General features: G+C 41.5%; 1 protein-coding gene across 1 annotated transcript in view; it reads left to right on the forward strand.

Annotated features, from left to right (window-relative positions):
• Nucleotides 1-16757, forward strand: part of stau2 (staufen double-stranded RNA binding protein 2) — a 78410-nt gene extending 61653 nt beyond the window's left edge. Inside the window, exons 14-15 of the mRNA XM_044029472.1 lie at nucleotides 13701-13766; nucleotides 15880-16757. Coding sequence (XP_043885407.1) covers nucleotides 13701-13766; nucleotides 15880-15915 — 102 coding nt within the window. The 3' untranslated portion in view covers nucleotides 15916-16757. The remainder of the gene's footprint in view (nucleotides 1-13700; nucleotides 13767-15879) is intronic.
• The last annotated feature ends 6803 nt before the right edge of the window (nucleotides 16758-23560 follow it).

Raw genomic sequence — 23560 nt, forward strand, 5'->3', positions numbered from 1 at the left:
GTAATGTTGATGTTTTATGTTTGTGTGTATACAAATTAAATGCCCCATGCTAAGTGGAGCATGTTATTTTGTCAGTGGCCAAGCAACCTTCAGTGTTTTAGGGCTCCGCGTGTGATTTCCCACACACACAAGTTTGGCATGGATAAAGGTCTCTAAACCAATTACACCTCTCTTCTCTCTTCACCTCCGTGGCAGGCAAATGCATGGCATGCTGCTAATTAGCTAGCCACCGCTCTTTGTAGCGTCTTTGGTGCTCATTAACGTAATGTCATTTGATACTGAGTGATAGTTCGCCTCACTGAAAAGGTTCTCGAGATAAGGGCCAGGTATGTAATCTTTTCCCTCTGCTGCGCCACAGCCCTGTGACAGTGAGTCATGTCACCTGTGAAGAAAACACCTCGTCTAACACCAACACATTTACATTTTCACTCTGCAAAGGTTAATGTTTCTCTTTCATAACCAGCCGTGTGCAAAATGTTCTGCCTTTGAATAATGTATTAACTAATTTTCCTCTTTGAGCCCTTTAAAAGTACAATGCTCTATTTTACACACAGTTTTATGGCGATAAATAATGCTGGTGTATCGCCTGATATTCTTCTCATAAAGTGATACTAATGTTTACATGACATTAGAAAATATCTGTCCGTCTGAAACTGGACTTTTGAAATACATGTTAACATGTCACTCTGACTGAATTTCCACAAAATTGAGTTTTATCAAAGTCAGACTAACACACCCTGCTAATGAGATTAGGAGTTGAATTATTGCTGCATGTATACGTTTGACCGGACTCAAATTGGCCAAGGTGCTCTGCTCATGCTCCACAATTCCCACCCACACTCTTTGACCTAGAAACAATAGAAGAAGCCCTTACACAGAAGAATAAAAAGAAGACAACAGGAAGAAAAACATTAACAAAAATCTAGAGCAGTGTATTTTTGGATTGATGAGGTTACTGAATTTATGCTCTGTCATCTAAAAACATGCATGCTACCAACTAGCCACCATTTAAAGTTGTTTTGGTCTGTAGTGTCATAGGTCAACTTTGTGCAACAGCAGAGTCAGACACACTTGATTCAATAAATGAATTCCCTCCTTACACTTGTATACTGTGACAAGGAGAGTAGTGAAATCTGAAAATGTGTACGAAAACGTGCTGACTGTCCTTGTCAGTCTTTGTTCCACCACACATGCACAATTGCACAACGCATTGAAACTCTATTGTGCAACTCTGCAAATAAAAGTTCTTTATTGTTATAGAGCCACTTAACTTGATACGTGACATACGTCTTGTGGTTTGAAACTTCTGAGAATTAATCATCACAGAAGTGTTCCAAAAGCAAATTACACTGACAGTAATTGCGGGCATGCCAGTTTACCACTCAGGACAAAAAAAAACAACCACACATCTACAACACGCACACAAAGGGCACACACTTTTCACAATGACCCGTATTGTTGGTTGTAATTATTCTGTTGTGTTGCTTTTCCTGACTTAATGAAACCCGATCTCCTAGATGCTTATGTGCTATTTGTCGGTAAAAGTTATTCTTGATTTCCACCGTGCAAAATATGATTATGATATATGTATATCACAAACTGTCGCTCAGATTTTGCTGACGGGTCCATAGCTGTGTGACACAAGGCTCCTCTTGTCTGATACAGAATTACTAGTAAGTGATTTATTTACTCCAAACCCAACCAGGAGGCGCAGACATAAGCCCCCTCTGTTGTGACTGTCATGAATTGGGCCCTAAATGACCTTTACTGTTCAGTGGCAGGTAACAACACTTCCAGTGGTGGGAGTCGGGTCATTAATGTCCAGTGTCGGGATCAGTGCTCTGTGTGGCTGCGCACTGAGTTATGGAGATGAGCGTAGCGACTGGGGAATGTTTTTCTGTCTGTCTGTTCCCCCCACACCCACACCACAACCCTTCCACAGCCACCATCCTCTCTTCTTGATGGTAACACATTCTCAGGGCTCAAACAGCAGACATTTTAAAAACACTCAAAACAACAGCCACATTGGGGGTTAACGCCAGTTACGACTGAGGTGTCGCATACTCCTGTGGTTTATGTAAACAGTGTGTGGGTGTTTGTGCCTGCTCCATAACAGTGTGATCTCCCAAATCTCCTCTGTAAATAAAGTCACAAGTGGCAGCCTGCGTTGTCTTTAACATGCAAATTTCTTTTGCATTAAAAGGAGATAAGAGAAGATTGAGCAAACCACACTGTCACTGCTCGGTGTGAGTGGAAGAAATCGCAGTGGCGAGTGAAATTGGAGAGGCACTGCATTTTCTTAGCAGAGATTGACTGTCATTGCACATGTCTAAACCAGTTGTGCAACAGGCAGGCCTGCTTTCTCCTGTCAAATATGATACATATCCGTATCATATCTGTCTAAAGTGCCTTTTAATTATTTAGCAAGCAGTTATCCTGAACGTGATCTCTGTCTATCTATATTTATGAGCAAATTAAATGCACTGCACTTTCAGGTACACAATGTTTATTTTATATATTTCAAAGTGAAATAGTGTCCATTTTCAAAGGGATATTTGTCAAGTTTTAAAAACTAAAATGTGTTATAGGAGTGTGCATGGATATAGCATATACTTTAGAGAGGTTTTGATTGGCAGATTGGTTATCTTCTATGTGTTATATTATTTTCTCATCCAACCCCTTAACAAGACAGAAATATTATATGATATTATGGTTTTCCTCATGGTTACATCAAGGTATTATTACGTTTTTTTTGTGTTTCACTTTTATTGATCGCCAAGATACGTTATTTTTGTTTCCTTTTATATCCCTCGAGAGTGAGCGTTACTGGTTTTGATTACGTGCTCTCAACGTCATTGGCATGATATATTGATATATTTATGTCTGGAAAAGTGTAGTCAGGAAAACATTGATTTAAATCCACATGTTACTCATCTGGCTTTGTTTTGAATGCATGGACTAAAGCAAACCACAGAATGTCATTATCTCAATCATGTATCCTATAGAATACACACCTCAATTTAGCATGAAGAGGGGGGAAATTATGTTTTGATTGCACTTATAGGTGCTTTGTAAACTGTGCATGTGTAGTAGATGATGGCATTTTATCTGCGCTGCCTTCACACATGCCCATATGCACGTACACATATGCACATTGTGTTAAAGTGATTCCCATAATGGTTTGATTTATGGTACATGCTTTCAAGTGAGTGGTCTAATGCAGCATAGTTACTAAATCAACATTTGTTTTAGAGGCCCCGTTTTCCTCTGGGATATTTTTTTCTATTCCTAATTTCCCTCTATTTCTCTCTTGACCCTAACTCATTTCTTTCTTTCTTACTGAATCTATTTCTCTGTTGTTTTCTTTTTGAATCTCACACTTACCCCCTCCACACACACACACACGTTCACACACACACATATCTCCCTTGTGCCCAGTGAGTAAACGTGGAACCGTGTGAGCCTTCAGAGGGACTTTGAAATGAGACATGGCTGGGACATCAGAGGACTCTGCCACTCTCAATGAAGCCTGCTTGATTTATAAGAGAGCAAGGAGTTGGGGGGTGTTGTTTCCAGAGGCACACAAGGCCACAAGGTCCTCCATTAGTACCCTGACCCCTGTTTCATGGGACCAGCCACTGCATAGGTGGAGAGGGTGGAGAAGAATGGATGGATGAATGGTGGACATAAGGAGCTTGTGTGTGAGAGTCTCCTATCTGTGCCTTAGAAAATCTGCGATTTACATTTTCACCACAGAAAGGCAGCAGAAATGAGACACCCCGCCTCAGTCATTTATCAGCGACGCGGAGTGTCTTGACTTAAAAGTCTGCTGGTTGTACCTGATGCCTCGCTCAGTCCCGCCCCTTGCTCCCCATTTTACGATTCTCCTCACAGTTTTACTGTTCACAATCTAATTAGCTGCGTCTTATCATGTGTTGAAGTGCAGCGCCTTCGCGGTGTTAACTGTCCATTATCCCTGCTGAAGAAATGTGTGAGGTGGCTCGTAAAACTTGCTCACAGGAGGATTAAGTACTTGTGGTTCTTTTGTGAACAAAATCACAGCGTCACTGACAAATAATGGTTTATATCCTCTTTAATGTGCTACCACTTGAACACTAATGTACTTGCTTTTGAGTTTGGAAAGGGTTGACTGAGCTGCATCTTTAAAACTATTTACAAAACCTCAAAGAAAGTTACTCGTTCTGAGAAAAGCACATACTGTCACTATTTTTATCCTCCTAATTTATGACATTTTAGAGAAAACTGATATTAAGAAATATCCTATCTGGGCTGAATTGTGGCACACACAGGTTATTCAATTTCCTCTGCTCTCCAGCTTTGGAAAAGATCATGTCATGCTGCTTTTATGGTGCTTGTGAGGCCCACCGTGCCTATGTGAATTTATGTTTGCTCATCACGTCAGCCGCTCCTGCCTGGCGTTGGCTCACATCAATGTTTGCAGACTGAATCCATAACATTGCTTTGTTCCCGTTGAAATTGGTTCCTGTTGTTTATGAACAATTTGTGACAGGCCCGTTGGCTTTAAGCCAACCCATTATTGGCATTATGCTAACATTTTAAATAGACATATGTTTTCAGTGAGCTTCACATTAAGTTTTTCCCCCCGATTGGATTTGGCTAGTTTGTGCATGTAGACCTATTCATCAGAAAACCATCCTGGTCTGAGGAGCGCAACCAGCAAGACTTGCCTCTTGATATAACCACAGTGGAATGTATTGTTTTCTGTAAACATGTCTTCTACATAGTCTTTGTCTGCAGTACATACTGACAGTTGTCACATAAGAGAGCTTTCATAACACTTAATGGTTCCTTCAGGCATCCATCTATGTGTATATATGTATATTCAGAAGTTAACCCTATTTCTCAGAAACCTGGTTGTTCAGTAGTTTGACTGAACAAACATTTCTCGCCCTTCTTTTTCTGGTATATATACACACATATACTCCCTCAAGTCAGGTCTGATAGTATTGCATGAACATTGTCAAACATTTTCTGACATTTTACGGACCTAACAACTACCCGATCAGTCAAAAAAACAGATTCATTGATTATGAAAACAATTGTTTCTTGCTGCCTTAAAGGTTCCTTTTTTAATTTGTATTGTTATTCCACGTAGAACTCTTTCTCACTGTCACATGGTAATCATGTTTCGGTAGTTTGCATGTGGAACACGTCTGTGTACACATACCCCAGATTGCAGTAGGACTTCTGTTCACGAGCTGACGGAAGCCACGAATTGGTCTGAAGAGACGAGAGGAAGGTGTAAAATGCTGTCTGACTCCGCATCCTCTCTAGTTACTGGATGATTTTTCTACCAGACATCCACTCTCTTATACACACTGCTGTTCTGACAAGAAAACATAAAGGGCTCATGATGGAGAGTCAAGGATTATTGCATGCAGCTGCCGGCTGTCACAGTAAGACACTTAACCCCTCTCCACTCACCCTTTATCTTAACCCCTTCATATACTACATTCCCAAGTTCCTTTTTTTTGCCTTTCCACACCTGTCAGTCTCTTCTGTAAATCTTGTCATCCATTTTTGTTGGTGTTAAGGGGACAGTGTGCTTATGTGAAGTGATTATTAGAGAAAATGACTGATACCCCAGCCCCCACAGTTTAGGAAACATTTATGATTAGGTGCGCAAAAGTTAACAAGAAGGCAGGGCCATCTTTCTGATCCCCATTGTCAGTATGGCCATATTGAACAGAAAACTTAATAAAAGATCTCGGCCTATCTCAACCAATAACCGATGTCACTGTAATGGAAGAGGTTTTCATTATAATTCCGTAAAGTGATCTTGCTTCACTGACTTATTGGATGCATCTCATTCATTTGGACTGTTGATGACAGATTCCAATTTTAATGGAATGGCTGATAACAGCTACTCTTTGACATCTAGTCTGATATATCTGCCTACTTTATAATCTATGCTTCCACATTGCAGATGGAAAGGTCTTTTTCTCTGATTGTATAGCAGCCAGGCAGCAATTTCAGCCATCACAATTGCTTTCCCACCCAACCACTGCCCACTTCTAATACATCTGGGACTCCCATCACCAAGCAAACAGTTGTAGTTTGTTATTTTGAATTTTGGACAGTAAAAACTGGCAGAAAATGATAAAATAAGTCAAAAGGATCTTGCCATTTATCTTTGACACAAAAGGTATAAAGGTAAATTGAGATCTGCAGACAGAGAAGAGTAGAAAAGGGGAGAAATGGGACTCCCCTTGGGAACGATCAATATCTCAGCTGATAAGAGAGCGAGTGCCCGAAGGCTGGCTTTTCTTCCTGCACCTTTCTTGTTCTCCCACAGGGCAATCTAAGTCCAATTGTTCAGGATTATAGACTCTTCTCCCTTTTGGTGTATAGGGATAGCTCCTCACAGGTGAATTTGCTGTCATGTGGCCCAGTTTCTGGAAACGTGATTCACCACAGAGAGTTTTCTCTTTGAGTTTGACATCTGACAATCCTAAATTTCCCATATCTCCCCAAATTTGCACGGTCTTTTGTAATGTTGATGAAGCAACATTATTTTCTGTTTAAGTCATCAGTGCAAGTGAAGCATGAATTATGAATGAATTGAATGAGTCATAAAGGCTTACTCCACCCAGACTGTGTCTAATCACTCAGGTTGCATCTTTGTATCTAGGGGGGGTGTTTGCCTAGGAAAATTCAAGGGGAATTTGGGAAGCATTTCAGCTTTGTCGGTGGTCATGTTGGTGAGTCACTGGCCTTGAGGCTGTTAATCTCTTCTTACCCAGTATCTTTACACAGTAGTCCCATCACTACTGCCTTTTTCATGCCCCATATCTCATCTCATGCTGTATTTGGTCACTAATTCATCAGTCACCATGACACAACTTTGAAATATTGAGGGTAGATGTAACATAGGTTTCCCTGTGTAACTTCCTGTGGGTGGTTAGTTCCTTTCTCACTGGAAATGTGTCATTATCTCCTTTGTTGATGAAAAGGAAAAGTCTCACACTTTCTTTTCTTTTCTTTTCTTTCGTGGTTAAAGAATGTGTCATCTTGCCAGTGCAGAGTCAATGCTGGTCTACCTTAATCTCTTCACTCCTTCACTTTTGCTTTTACTTCATCTTTGTAATACTGTATCTTTATATGAATTTTAATCTCTTCTCATCTTCATGTATGAAGAATAAATTATTGATACTGGTAAATACTGTATTTATATGTTGAATTCTAGTATATTTCCTTGTATGTCACATTTATATTTATGAACTTGTATACATTGAATCATCCAAACTGTACATAGACATACTATGTCAATAAATATGTCTAAATTTTACATCAGTATCACAATTCCAAAAATAAATTGTGTCATTATTAAGGAATGTCATGTTAAAAACTTCCTGTATAAGCTTGTTTGAATTGGATCTGCGCTAAAATGTCATGGGTTTTTCCCTGGTCCGTGCCCAATCGCTCCACCAGGACCTATTGTGAACCAACAAACAAACAAAAAAGACATAGGTGAAAACACAATCCTCTCGGCTGAGGTAATTATTATGCTCCGTGATTAGGTTACCAGTTCTTGACAAAGTTGGATTGTGGTTCACTGGTACAGTTGCTATCACAGAAGCTGCCTTTGGCTGTATCTGCTTTTCCTCCCAGATGCTTTGCTGACAAGGCAGGAGTTTGGTATGCTTAGGAGCTTCTGCCCCTCGCCCTCTGCTCATATGTTTTGTATTACGCCCTAGGAGGTGCCATGCTCAGCAGCTCCGAGTTGGGAGGGGATAAAGCAGGCCTCTCCGACCCAAATGACGCATGACATGGCGCTGCGCCCCGGGCCCTTATTTATGTCTTCCCATGTCAGCAAAGGCTTGCCCCCCTGGGGAGGCCCACAGCCGTTACCCGCTAACGCTGCTCGGCCAGTCTTCAGCATTCATCACACACACAAAAAATACACATGGTATCTACTAAAGGAATTCCGGTCGCCACAATGTGGTAGCATTAATATGTGACTGAGAGGTATGCAGAAATCAAATAGATTCTTCTCACAGATAAGTTTGTTTAGCTGTACAACATTAACAGTTGCCACACTGTTGCACAAGAAGTGAAGCGGCAGATGTGAAGTGCTACTTCAGAGAAATGAACGTCATGTCAGGCTGCAGCTTGGACACTGCCAGTACACACTGCTGTTTTTATCAGTGCCTCTGATGTGGAAGAGGATGTGAAATCTGGAGAGAGTGTGAAGAAGAGATTTGGTGAGAGGATCTGAATACATTTTTTCTGTAGTCTCTCAAGAATCCATGTACATATCGCACCGCATTAACAAATAGACGCATACACTGCCTGTTCTCATGCACACACAGGTGTTCTCCTCAAGCTATCCGGGAACGCTCCAGTGATCCCTGTCCAGGGTTTTGATGTGGATACAAGGAATAGAAAGGAATTTAGAGGAAAGGAAAGCCAAGGGATGAGAAGAAGCTCGAGAGTAGATGACAGGAGGAGGAAAGGAAAAGAGAAAATCTGCAAGAGATAATAATGTTTAAAAGAATTTAATGAACATCAGAGGAAGATGTGATGTGTTGGCATGGTAGTGACTACAGGGTTAGCATAGGGGAAAAAAAAGAAAGCTGGGACTTTCTGTCCGCTTCTCTTCTCATATTTCTTTATGCTTTGGGGAGTGAGTGCTAAAAAAAGGGAACACTGTCAAGGTTTTATGTGGCCTTTTGAAAACAGAACAAGCCCTCTCCAGAACAATATATCCAGCTTCACAACTTCTTTGACAAGCGGGCACTCATTTTTCCATCTTCCCAGGTCCTGCCTGTAAAACACCCTGTTTGAAATCCACTCTTTTCATTGTTTAGTCTACTGGACATCCCTTAGATCATCCCCATGAGTAGCTGTCCTGTTTCCCCTTCATGTTGAGTCCCCCCAACCTGCAGCAGCTCAGAACCACCAAGCCAAGTGACATTAATCGGGCTCGTTCTAGGCTTTTTGAGGCCTGGCAGCGAGTATGTCGGTGCAGAATAAGAGGATAAATGGCCATTGTACAGTTGAGCAAACAAAAGTAAGTGGGGTGTTTTATGGTCCATCCAACTTTTTGTCATCTCAAATTCTTGGAGGACTTGGTTGTGAAATGATTTTGTGGTTTGAGCAACTCAGTGACAGTTTGTTGTTTTTGGTAAAAGCAGCACTATGTGTCTGTCCTGTAAAGGATCATGGATTAGAGATGGGAGATAAAGTTTGTGGAGTGGCATAAAGGAGGAGAGAATAGAAGATAGTAGAAGAAGAAAGACATACAACAGCAATATATGCATGTGAGACCCAGATTCTGACAAATATTCAGAGGTTCAAGCCACATAGCAAAGCTCTTGATCCATGAACATTTTGGATTTGCACAGGTTTATGTTCAGCAGAATAGGATTTTGGTCTGTAACTTTTTCCTATTCACCAGCCATTGGCAGCTGGACCAAAAAGTCAGTTTAGGACCCTAAACCTGCTCATCTGAATGCTGTTTCAGGATCAAAGCAAAGATGAGAGGCTGTCACTGATGCTCTTGGCCTGTACTTAAGATTAGCAAATAGTTTAATTGGTCTACCTGGACTGTACAGGGTCAAGGAAAATCCTGGGAATTTCCATCTGATTGTAAAAAGAGGCAAATATCACATTGTACGCTTTAGGATGGGTCATTGGGTTAAACCTTAAGCTGTTGTCTTTGCTTTCATCTGGCCTCCAACAGAGGAGACGCAGGATCTGAATTGATAACGAGAACAGGCAAACTAGGGTAACATTTCCCTTTCTTCTACGATGAGGAAGCTTCAGAAAAGAGTGGGGGAGAGTAAGAGATGTAAGAATGCAAGATTGAATGATGTGCTGGTGGTCTTCACCTCATTTGGACCTCCCTGATGTCTTTGATGGCTTCTAAGGGCCAGAGGGTGAGGTGATGGGGATCGAAGGATTATACCCTATGATCTCAGTTCCTCTCCCACAAAACATTTATTTTCTTCGTCCTTACCCTCTCACGTCTCTTCACTATTAGCCTCTTTTTTCCAGATTTTCTCCTCAGCTGTCCCTTCCCGAAAATGTCTTCATCAATTCCCACTGAGTAGTCCAGGAGTGAGATTTGACACAAGGGTCTGATTTGTCAGGGTCAGTGTGATTCAACGATCCATCAGATCCATCAGGCCGATGCTGTGGACTCCTGTGGGACTGGGCCTTTGTTTTGCTAAGCCGCTGATGGAGGCGAAGCCTCTGTTGGGGAAGCCATTAAGAGCGCAGCAGGCCCAGAAAAATGAGCTGCCCTTGTCACTCCACATCAGGAGCTCAGCCACGGTCGCAGATCCTCCTCAGACGCTGTCACATTTGACCACTGTTTGTCCAAGCCTTTGAACTCGGGAGAACTAGATAGATAGATGGAGTGGGGCGCTGGCTCACATTCAGGGTTTGGTGGTGAATGCTGGATTCTTATCTGAAGTGTGGGTGAGGAAAGATGATAGGTGAAGAGGAGGTGATGAGGCTCACTTGAAAACTTGTCCCGTAGCAAATTCAAGGGGCCACTTTGGTGTTGGCATGTTGCTGTTGATACTGGTGAGAAGATTAAATGTGATCCAAGAAGTGCACTTTGTTTTGTCGTTTTGGATCATTTTAAATGACAATACTTTGCCTTTCCTTGTTTTACCGTCACATTTTGTGTGTATGTATGTTCAAAAATTTGAATTTCTTTCTGCAATGTCTGAAAGAATTGGACCTCACCTTGAAAAATCATGTTCTTTTTTTAGCTTCAGAAGTGATCAAGCTTTAAGCTGCCAACTAACCACTTCATACACTTAAAACTTAAAAAAAAAGGGTCAATCTTATCCTCCTTCTCCCGTTTGTGGATGACTTAGTGCACAGCTTTCTCTCTGCACATTGTCTCCTAACGCCCTTCTTACTCTCTCTCTTTGTTCCATGTGAGGGATGGATCACCTCCACCTTGCATGTCAAGGCCTCAGACTAAACATACTCTTCTGGTGTTGATGCATCAGTGTAGCGGTTGCCTCTAACGATGGCCAACTTATCTCATTAGAAAAATAATGATTTCACTGCCTGCCATTCCCACAGATAGGCCCAGTATTTGTCTTAGGCTGTGCATCTTTCGCTGAGCCGCCGAGCCCAGGGATTGGCTAGCTCGGCCTTTATACCTGCCTGTCGTATATCAGCAGAACTGCCACCGTCAAGCCCCTGATTTATGGCTGTTTATCTCCAGCTACCCCCCAAAACCACCCGCCCTCCAACAGATGGGCTCAGGCTATTTACTCAGGGAGAGAAAGGTCCCAAACCGATTGAATAAATACAACAAACAAGAGGTAATCATGGGGAAGTTGGCTGTGATTACAATTTATTGGTCACCGGAGAAAAATGGGAGTTTGATCTGTCCCTGTTGTTTATCAGGTGTGACACTGATGATGTGGCTCATATAAACCGGGCTGCATTAGGTTTCCCCTCTTATCTTAAATGCTTTTTCCGTATGTGTGAACAGCTCTAGTGCTTGTGCGGCGACGTCGTGTTTTTGCATGTTCCCAAATACTGTATGATTTATATTTATTAACAGTACAATTGTGAAAACATTCCTTCAGCTGTCATGTTCTACAGGGCTGTCAGCTTAAATCACTGCAAGTATAAGCTTTAAATCTCGCAGGCTGTCGGATCTTCACTGAGAAAAAAACACATTGCACCATAAATTGTCTGTTACAGACTCAGAGGGGCTTCAGTTGATTTCTGAGTCTCCAGAGAAAGGCCTCAAGTAATAACCCAACAGTATCAATTTTTCAAACTGTCCTGCTAATATTGTTGCAGAGTTTTTTTTAACCTGTAATCATTGATTTTTTTTTTTCTCACTTTGATGGATATAAACCAGATTTTGACCCTTGCACCTGTTAGTCATGAATTACGCTTCATGGCTTATGTTTCTCATAATCTGAAGTCGATCGCTTTGAAAACGATTTTGGAAGAAAGCTCGCAGATAATAGTTTGTAACTTCCTCCTTGGTATATTGCATTCCACAGAGACACTTTGATGCGCCATGCACTGGGATTCATATTTTGTCTGAATTAAAGCGTGATAAATGTTTCTTCTCAGTGTGTATAAGATGAAATGCAGACAGTTATTCACATTCTTGTCTGCCTGTCAGAGACCATCAGACAGATGTGTTCTGGTGGGATGCTGCTGTGAGTCGAATGGTCAAATATGTCAGCACTACCTGGTTGAAATAAATATTCAGAGTAAAAATGCAGAGAATGTTGGTGGGCTTGAGCATGAAGAGGTTAACGTTGCAGTCATCGCATCTCACTCATCTGCTAAGCGGAACCAATTATGCCTTATCTCGATGCTGATTAACTAGTGATAGCGTGTAATGGATCCAGGCTGGTTTTGACCACTACAGAATCAGATTTTCCTGCTTCAGCTTTTCTTGTCGCAGTGTTCATTTTTGAAACATGATTTCCGACACAATGTGTTCAAGATCAAACTTGTTGGACTTGTTGTTTCAACTTGCGCTCCAGTTTGAACGGACGGAGGTTCTTCTGGCTCAGATACTCAATTCTACTTTTACTTTTTCATCAGGCTCATACTTAACGCGTGGTTTAAGAAGCAATCTGTGGTAATAACTGCGGTCCCTTGTGGTGGTTAGTGTGATATGAAGAGGTGAACACGGCAAAACCCACTGGTGTCAGCTTTTTTGGAGACATAACACAGCCAGTTCCTCTGCTCTAAGTCAGCACACAGAGAGAGAGGCAGAAACAGGAACATTATAGCAGGAGACGAATGTTACGACGGAGGAATGATCCTTGTCAGCGTCTGTCCTTACAACCCAAAAGCTCACTTTGTCACTCTTGAGCTGCTCTTTTCTAAAAGTGGCCCACAAGTGGTTTTAATTAATTTAAAATTTAATTCATCTTTTCTATTATTCAATCCCACTTTACATAGTTTGAGGCTACATTGCATGTCCTGACTCCGATAAATCTTTATTAAAATGGTATTCTTGACCTCACCTCACATCATCAGCAGCCCCTCTAGCTGGGACAGCAGGAAGGAAATTAGCTAATTTTGGTGTAAGCTTGACCAGAGGAACTTATGAAACATCTTATATGTGTATTGCAAATTCTTGGAGTTAAACATTTTTAGATATGGCAGAGGTGATGGGAATTATGTGTCTTTAGAGGTTCCGTTTTGCACTTAAGACTTCCCTTCTTGTCGAACAAGTAAAGTCATTACACAATCAGCATTAAAAATATCACATGGACAGTTGTATATTTTTCACTCATGATTAGTTATTGGGGTTGTGGGTGACCGATTAATTTATAATGAGATGGTTTTGTCAATCTTAAGGATTTATCCAAGTTTCCGGCCGGCTGCTATTTGTTTAGCTGTGGCCACAGAGAATACAGATGTCACTCAGACCGACTTAGGAAAATGCAGAGTAGCCAAAACATAAAGTGGAAATGTTAACTCAATAACGCTAGATAAACAGTGAGAGGAGAAGAGCCAAAGACAACACAGAGTGAGGGGAAAGTGTCCTGCTGGCATCAGGTTTCCCAGAGTAAGTGTTATTAGAAAAGCAGCTGAAGGGTGACACTCACTATCCTCCCACCCAGTCTTCCCTCTCTCTCTCTCTCTTTCTCTGTGTCTCTTCCTCCCGCTTTCACTCAACCATCTGCTGTTCTCTCTCTTCTCAGGCTGCTCTAAGTGCCTTGAAACAGCTGTCGGAGCAGGGACTGGACCCGGTGGATGGCCCCATCAAGGTACAGTAGAACACGGGTCACAACAGACTCACAGACGGCCATTCAGGTGTCCACCTCCACTACACTAGGTGGCAATATGACCCATTTTAGTTTGTTATTATTAGGCATTTCCCGGGTCTCTTTTCAAATACGCGTGTGCACAGATCGATCAGACGTGAATGAATACGTTAACACCTCCGGTTTGATCTTACGTGGACCATACATCCTGTCTCTTTCCAGTACAGCTCCTAGCATGCTCTTATTTTGAAGACAACGTTATCATGGAAACTTGATTGAGTTCATATGTGGACGTCTGCCAGTACCCACACATGTACAAATCAGCACGCAAAAATATGAGGACACACATATTTTCCGGCCCTAACATCACTGATTCTGGCTCGTCATTCTTATGTCGCAGGGTCACTCTGGGCCTTTGTGACATCCATTAACTTTAAAATATTTAGTTCTTTAAGCTGACATAGCATTCATTTTAGTCCTCACATCCACAAATGCTTCATTCTGGATTTTGCCATGGTTTTGAGAAATCTAACATTTAAAATTCCAGTTTCAGTCGGACCAACACTACTAACCATTATCATCTCATTTTACACATACACACATTTCCACTCCCCTTTTGTCTCCCATAGAACAACAGTAGGCATATATATTTACATGCACCACATTCCTGCCACTGACAGAAAAAGGGCTTTCTCCATGTATTTCCCCTCCCTTCTCTCATTCCCTGTCTCCTCCATGAGAAGGAAGGAAGGAGGAAGGATGGATGGCAGCAGAGAGTCAGAAGGAAAGCAGAGACTCCTTGATTTTTGACTGGGGTATTTTCCTAGTAGGTGTTGCCGTGGGAAAAACCTTTAGACTTTCACCCCTGTGTCTCCTTTAGAAGGAAACAAAGAGAGGAAAGCCAGACAGTTAATTTCATGTCACCATCAGAGGAGAAGGCCAAATATGGCAGCAATTACTCTTTCACCTGAGTAGTTAATCACTTACTTCACTCCAGTCCCCTTGGTCTTATACCTCCCTGTAAGTTGATATGTCATAAAAAACTAATTATTGTGTTAGTCAGACAAAAACCTGACTTAAATAAGCTGTAAACATGTTAGTCCGACTGTCATTGTACTAAATTGCCACCCAGATAAAGCAACTAATGCGAATACTATTGTATGTTATGTTCAACTGGAAAGAAACAAAAGAAAAACATGATTAAATCCAGCCAGGAACAGTGTTGGACTGATAAAGTGCCCGACTTCATGCTCTTTCAGCTGAAAGAATGACATGTTTTGAAGTTAATGGATGGTGAGACGCTCGACATGTCACCAAGTAGCCGCCAGCTCATTTTTTCTTCTGTGACGTCATAGGTCAGCTGAAAAAATAGCTATTTTTTGCCTCATTTGGAACGATCCACCTTGATCTGACTCACTGCTGAAAGAGTCCGGAAGAGTTACATCGCCGTTTCCGTCAAAGGAGCGTGACGTTGCATCGCCAAAGAAAGAAGAAGAATGTGACACAGTCAACAAAAGAGCAACAGTTGAGGACATCCACCACTTTATGTTGTTTCTTCTTGGTGTGTGGCTGTTCATCACAAGAGGAAGAAGAACATTTTTGTGTGAGAGAAGACTGTACGGAAAAACCCTTACCGTTACACGTGAATGATTTTCTCGAAATGGAGCTGGACTACTGAGCTTTGGACCCAAATGGAAAGGTGTGAATAGTGTGGTTCGGTTATTTCAGTGCCCTTTTCAACATTTATCAATGGAAAAGCACATAAATGCACTCCGTACTATATTTGATAAGCTGTAGCTCGACTTGATTGTGCATGGAAATGAGTGTGAAAAAATGCCTTCACTTTTGGCTTTTGCCTCATTTTTTCTGAGCAGGAAAAAAAACTAACATAAAAGCACGTAATCCACAGCTGCTCAGGTAGTGTGAAGAAGAGTGAGGTCAAGGGCTTGTTAAGTGTCTGAAGTCACAGTTGCCGCACTTTCGTTTTTTCCCTCTGTTGTCTTTTACGGGAACGGCCCTATCTTGTTTTGAAAGAGCAGGACTGATTATTCGCAACACCGCTCAAACAGTCCTTGGACACGATCCGCCCTAAACTGAGTTTCATTTGTCTTTTCAGACCAGTGAACCATGTGGGAGGGAGGATGGACATTAAACAGACTAACTCAGGCACCACCACTCAGGTCTGCAAGGATTCAAAGGCTGTCGTCTAGGAGCTGACATTCCCGAACCCCCCTCCTACACCATACACAAACCCTTCCCCACCCTTCACCCTGATCTCTTATAACCTACACCCTCTACCCACAATTCCCTCACCCTCTCTACCTCTCCCTCCCTCCCCCCCACCACCCCTTCCCCACGATTGCCACTGTATCCTGCAAACATGCAATAGGGTGGATGTGCACCGAGAAATGACCGACTAAAACACCATTACCTGAGTCTATGTGAAGACAACGCTATCTTAACACGTTTATTGATGAGTTGATTCAAACATTTCGAGACACATGAGATAAAAAAAAACAAAAAAAAAACAATTATTAAATGAAATACAAACTGATAAGATAAATGCATGGTACTGTATGAAACCAAGGGAAATCCAAAGTGATAAACACATTTCCCTTTGGATAAATGTTTGTTGGTATGGTTAAAACAAATATGTACATCATGCCATTGAAACACAAATGAAACATTTTAGGGGAGAAACCAACTTGCGTACAGTAGCTTTTTTTTCGGGGGTATTATGTTTCTGTTTCTTTTTTTTTTTCTTTTGTTATTTTATTAATCTAACAATGCTTGAGTACTGTATTTAAAATTAACCAATGCCAGTGCTGTGAAAGTTGTAGTTGTTGTCTTCATATATAGTCACCCAGCTTACCTTGTATGCTGACATAAAAAAAAGAGTTCATCTATCTATATGGATGTGTATGACTTGCAAGAGTATCATATTCCAAAAAATAACAAAGAAATTTTTTTTTTTTTTCATGTGGACAAAAACGGACAAAACTGGTGTTAGCAGTAATCAGTAGAAGTGCTGACCGCGCAGGAAGTGACGCTTGGACTGACGTGTAGTTCCTGACGGGTCTAACTGTTCCTTATTAACATGAACCCCACACTGGCATAGCATCACTGGAGCAACAACAACAACAACAACAACAACAACACCAGAGACCACAGTTGTAGTTTCTAAAAAATAGAAAAAGAGGCCAGTTTCAGCGACGGTGGCTCATCTATTGCGCACATTTTCTCTTTGTCGCCAGTGAAACTTTAAGCGTCGAGTCCGAACTCCGGGGAGTTTTTGTACGGCCCGCATGTCCTCCAGTGTGTGAAACGTCCTCTCCATTCCAGTGATTTTGTGTCAGTGGATCATCCCTCTCTCTCCTCCACCATGCCCCCCCCTACCCCCCAACCCCTCCACAGTTTTGTCGATCACATCTACACCCATTGTGTGTGTTGTATTGACCCACCGAGGCATCAACTGGGTGCTTTTAATGCCTGCATTCTGGATCTTTTAAGTGGAGCGAGCCTGCGGCCAAACGCAGCCTCTGCTCCGCTGAAGGACACTATGAATCACTTTGTTCACTGACACTGAGGATGTGTCGTCTTCTTCGCTGTGAGTGCAATGTGTAAAAAGGCTATTTCTGTTGTCGAAATGCAGTAAAAACACCTCAGTTCATGTGGAAAAAAAGAAAAAAAAGAAACGTTTGGTGTCTCTTTCTTTAACACGCAAATGTAAACCTTGAATCTCAAACCCGGAATAATTACCCCAGTGGCAGTTTAACACCGTTTAGTGTTTAAGTCGGTGAAAATGAGAAACAGCATCATGAAAGTAGCTGTAACACAAATTAATAATAGTGTGGTTTTCATACAACCATCTGTACATGATTTTCAACCACGTCAAATGGTTTTCGTCAGTTGGCTTCATGTAAAACTGAAATGATTGTTTTTATATTATGCTGTAAAAAGGTGATCTACCTTTTTACAGCATGTCTTCTGATACTATGAGACAAAATAATAGGTTGTCTTGTGTCAGAAGAACCTACGAAAACATCACATGGCCGCCTACTACGTCACTCAAACCTCAAGCAAATACCATGAAGGGATTTAATGAGACTCACAACACAAGGTCGAGGCTAATTGACTCCTACAGTGTTGCTTGACTATGTTCAGCTGTGAATTAACACTTGGCAACAGCAGGACAACTCATGTAATCTCAGGTCAGGATTCCACAGAATATCACATAATTGTGCACCTGTGCCATTTTCAGAACAAACTCGAAGTTCATGGACCTTTTTGGAGTCAAACATGTTCACAAATTCACGTTTGAGGGGGAAAAAACGATACTGGTTTCATGTTTTTTTTGGTATCATTATAAATCAATACTTCTGCACTTCTGCACCACGTCTGGACTTTGTTTACAGCCTCACACCCAAATCTGTGTTGGAATAAGAGGCTTTGACCAATCAGTGCACGGGACCGGTCAGAGAGTGCATACGGACGCTCCTATTGGCTGTTCCACTGCATCCACTCTGCAAACAGGTCCTTTTGTTGCTGCAGCACACATGAAAATCATTTCCTGCGGTGGATCGATGGTGGATCAGTGGTAGAGTGCATCATCTTTCAACCCGACAGGTTGAGGATTTGATTCCTGGCTCAACTAATCCAAAAGGCAAGAAACTTCACCCCACGTTGCTTCTAAAGAGAAGGAAAGTCTGAAGGAGACACATGTGTCAGTGACACATGTCAGAAAATGGAGAGACTTCTGCGAGTCATGCAGTAAATGCATGAATGCATGAAATTTATAATTAAAAATCTGTGGGACAATCGCCTGTTGTTCCTGCAATCCCACCTACTGCAGCTTTAAATGCTGTAATGACTGCTGTAAAACACGGAGGCAACTAATGTTCTTTACATTGCTGAGGAGTGATCTTACATCAGCCAAAATGTTTCTAACACTATTTACATCCAGAGAAATCTGTATTTCCGTTCAAAGTAACGGACTGTTTCACTTTGGGTCAACTTTTAATGACCTCATCTGCTTTAGACATCTTTGCTATAACTGTGGATCACAACCACCCATTTCCGTTTGCTGCGTGAAGCACACGGGGGAACCAAACAAGACAACAATCCCCATGATCCCTGCTTCTTCCTGACATCATCAAACCTGGTCTTTCTGTTACTGCTTTGATTGAGAGAGCGACTTACAGTGCATTAAACTTTCAGCAGTTAGTTGCTCCGTGACTCCACGACCTGAGCGTCTCTCCAGCGCAGCGACCTCCTCTGCATCACCATCGTCAAACCCACCCAGCTCTCTCCCATTAGCGAGATGAACGAGCAGCCCTGACGGCGGCGACGACAATGATCTAAATTCAACGTCACTGACTAATGGACTCCGCTGGCAGCTACAACTGCTCGAGCGCCAAGGCCGTCCACGCACATTAGCAGCAGAGATCTCTATTCCTCAGGCCTTGTTCAGGTAGAGGCAGATCTGCTTGGGGCCGCGTTACACACAAGATGAATGGCCTTCCCCTGAGCAGCCGATATGTGAAGTGAGCGTTACTGCCCAAAATAGAACTAAAATCAATGTGGCTGTGGAGCTTATCCGTGCCATGCAAAAAGCAAATGCCAGAATCATTGATTTTTCCAACGGAATTATGCGCAATCAGCCCCCTTGAAGTCCTCTAAATTAAAGCCGTACTCGCAGGATGAAAGAGTGAGAGGAATCCTATAGTTATTGATCAATGTCCAGCAACGATTGAAGCCAAAAATCCTGCTAGTTCTCTCTCTGGGATGAGCCAAAGGGGGGTTTCCGTGCGTTCTTTAGCAGACCACAGAAAAGCCTGTTAAATAGCACTTGTCACGGGTCCCAACAGTAGCTGCTAATGGCTGCAGTTGGTGCTGATTGCTTCTGTACACAGAGAGATCCAAACTGTCAGTACGACTCTCCCTCATATAAGAGCTAATCTCCCACTGAGCAGCTTTATCCAGCCCTGATTAGTCGCAGCAGAGGAGCGCGCGCTGCACGCCGAAGCTCTGACATCTCAGCGCTTCTCTCTAACGGACGGTGGAGGCTGTGTGAGGAAGGATGGGTGTGTTCTCTCTGCCTCTGTGTTTAGTCATCGCTTTGTTCCGTGGAGAGATGAGTGTCTGTGTGGAGGAATTAGGATCAATTGTCACGGACGCGTGGTTATATGAAGTTAGCTGAGGTTCTTTTGCCTGGAATGGGCCTCATCCCCACAGAAACACAAATGAATCACCTTGATTCTCTGATGTTTGAGTCCCCACTGTAGTAGTGTAAAACCTTTAAATACAAACAAACGTCAATTAGATTCAAACAACTGTCTAATAAATTCAGACAATGCTGATTAAACCCTGTCAGCTCCACATACACGGGTGACTCTGAGTTGGTCAGAGTGTCGTCACTGGAAGAGACATGAGCGAGACCTTCGACACAAGAGTCAAAGCAAACGATGCCGACTTGGATCAGTTGAAAAAAAGCCGAACTTGTGTTAATCTCCAACATTTAGCGAGGACATTTCTAAAATCTCAACATTTAACAGAGGAGTCTGGTGTATTTAGCGACAGCTGAAACCTGCAGCTGAATCACAGCCCGTTCAGCTGTATTTCAGTTCAGTGACTGTGTCAGACGGCGTCTGTGCTCTGCAGGAAGTACTGAACTCGTCTTTTTAATTAACTAATGATTAGTCTAATGATTCAGTACATCGAAAATAACTGCTTTACAAGTCACTAGTCTGTGTGTGCCACGTATAAAACAAAGTCATGGCAGTGTCTGAAAAAAAGTCAGAAGTCATTTTTTTGATTCCCAGACTCTTTCTATGACTCAATTCCTGAATGAGTGCTGCTTGAACACCGCCTGAATCTAAATGTCAAAGTGTTATTATTATCATCAGTGAGCCATTCAGTGTGTAGTTTTTCTCACTGATCTGATGAGAACCTAACAGTGGAGAAAGGGAAGTGACAAGAAAAGACTCATGATCAGTGGAAAAACAAAACCAACCACAAAATAGTGACTTTCTTTTCACACTTAATTCACCAAACATCAGCGGAAACAAACAGGGAGAGGAAACCTCAATTGTTTGGTGTCCCTTTATTTGAATGGTCAGTTTTTTATGTATTTCACTTTGTGATTCCATACCTGTGAAAGGCAACATGTAAATAAAAAGACTTAGTTGCGACGTATTTTGACGCTATGCCAATAAACATGACGCCTCTGACCTTTGCTGTGCACAGTGATGCGTGTGCAGAGTTCCTCTGAGCTCAGTGTGGTTTTAAAGCCACTTATTTATGTTTACACAGACAATAACATAATGTGCAGTATATTAACTTCATTAAGTCAGTTGTTTGAATAAGACACTGCTGTGTAAACAGCATTTGTTTTATGACCTTGATCCAAATTAGTAGGTCATACTCTGAATAATCAATAATTGGAATCAAATGTGGCTTTAAGTTAAGATTTAAATGCATTTGAATCAGTTTAAAATGTCTCACTGGTGTTTTCACATCAGCTGACATAATGTAATGCGGTTACTGCATGTTCTAAATCAGCAAATCATCAAATGACCTGGGGGCCACTGAGCATGGAGTCTGGTCAGGAGTGCACTGGTCATGTGGAAATCAACAACAACAAAAAGTCTAATTTTTTAGGGGGAAAAAAAAAACTGTGAGGACATTTTACCGAATTTCAAAATAAAAGTGTTTGTGTTGATATGGAGCAATATAGCGGTCACAATAAAACGGTATTTATGATGCAAAATGAATACTTTCATTAGAAAAAAAAAACAAAAAAAACTCATAACTCAATAAGTGTCGGGCCGCTTGAAACCGCTTGAGGGGCCCCATGTGGCCCACAGGCCGCAAGTTTGAAACCTCCTAATAGACTGTATAAATAGACTGTAAATCTGTAACATGTTAACAAGTTCAATGTGATCGTATTGTTATAGCACCGGCTCAAGTAAATGTGTTTCCATTCAAACACAGTCAGTGAAAACTGTTGAAATAAATATTTGCACATTCAAAGATTCTAGATTCTTCTGCGGAGTGCGTGGATTAAAATGAAAAACAGCTTCTTTGTGTGTGCGAGTGAAACAGCCTTGACAGGAAATTGGCAAGGACACCAAATATAAAAGTGATAAGACAAACGAAAGAAACCTTTCTGAAATGTGTCGCATTAAAAATAACTCCTCACCCCGAGCAACAATAACCGTGTTTCATGTTGGTCGTTTAATTTTAAACCATGAAATATCACCTCAGGTCACTGAAATCCCCGTCATCTGCCGACAAACAGGACAGTGCTTGACCTTTAGCTCTGGAAAAACTCAGCAGTTAGAGCATGTGAGTCCAACTCTGCTCATGATGTCTTAATGACGTTTTGCCTTTTTTTTTTATTATTTGTTTTCCTGTGAGGGTCAGCGACAGAACAGCTCCTGTCTTTTAACGTCGTTTTACCCCGACTAAACTTGTTTTAATAAAAAAAAGGCAGCATTTTTCTGACCTCCTTCCTCACAGTGTGACATCTCTGACTCTAGGATGAGGCTGTCACATGTCTGCGTGTGTGTATAGACGCTATATTTACTCACAAAAAGGAACACAGCTCTTTAGCCAACACCCATATCTGAGGGCTCCGACTTGAGCGGAGCACAATGTGGGAGGACGGTGACATCGATACTTGTCACGAGTTTCTCGTCTCCCGCTGTTTTCGCCACCATTTCACACAAAGCAACGACACACCAAGTAATAATCTAAATCACTTTTTTTTTTTATTAATTTAAGTTAGGTAGAGACACTAAACAATGGAACCACATGTGCTCCGTCATGGAGCAGTCATCAGAAAAATTACAAAATGAAAAAAGGAGGCTTATGTCATACTGTTGAAATAAAAAAAGGCAAAAAAAAAAATCATAATAATGAAGAGGTAGAGAATTTAGGCTCATCACTGAATGAAGGAATGACGCCTAATGGAATGTAATTGAAATTCAAAAACTCTTGTCGTCCCAAAGGAATATAAAATATTAATAATCAAAAATATGGTGGAGAGAGGTTTTTTGGGGACGGGGTGTATTCACAACATTTAAACATTTACATTTCACTTTAACTGTACACAGAGGACAATGGACGGGAGTTAACGTGTTACTTTGGGAAAAAGGATGTTTAAAAAAAAAGCTAGTGTCCTTAATACATTTCCCTCAAACACACATCGTCAGTATGGGGACAGCGGTTCACCTGGAGTTACAGCCTTTGTTGTTTTTTTTATTGTTCTTTTTTTTTTAAACAAATAATATTGGCAACACAAATTTACAATATAAACACCACAGATCTTAAAAAAATAAAGACAAATGAAGAGACTAATTTGTTTTTCCTTCTCCCATTTTTCTCCCCATCGACTCGTTCACTTCTCATTAGAGAGCTTTGTCACCGCTGACGTGAAATGGCAGGAACCTTGAGCCAGGGGGACTTCCTGTGGAAAGAAAGCCACAATCTGGCCATTGAGTGGCCCATTTGGACTGCGTGGATTTCATTATTAACGTAATGTTCCAACGAAAACAAAATACGGTGAAAGTTTAAATGTGAAATATGTGTCTCGGGGTTATTTAATTAAATGGCACAGACTGGGATCAGTTTGGGGTGGATGCTGGCAGTGTAGAGAGAAAAAAAAACAATCTGAAATTACAGTGCATGTCTACAAAATAAAATAAAAGTGAAAAAAACAAAAACAACTTTTTACTGTTTGTACAGTAACATACTGTATAGTTCCACGATGACACTAGATAAGGCTGGTGACTACT

Source organism: Solea senegalensis, linkage group LG1, assembly GCF_019176455.1.
Source record: "Solea senegalensis isolate Sse05_10M linkage group LG1, IFAPA_SoseM_1, whole genome shotgun sequence".
Classification (NCBI taxonomy): Eukaryota; Metazoa; Chordata; class Actinopteri; order Pleuronectiformes; family Soleidae; genus Solea; species Solea senegalensis.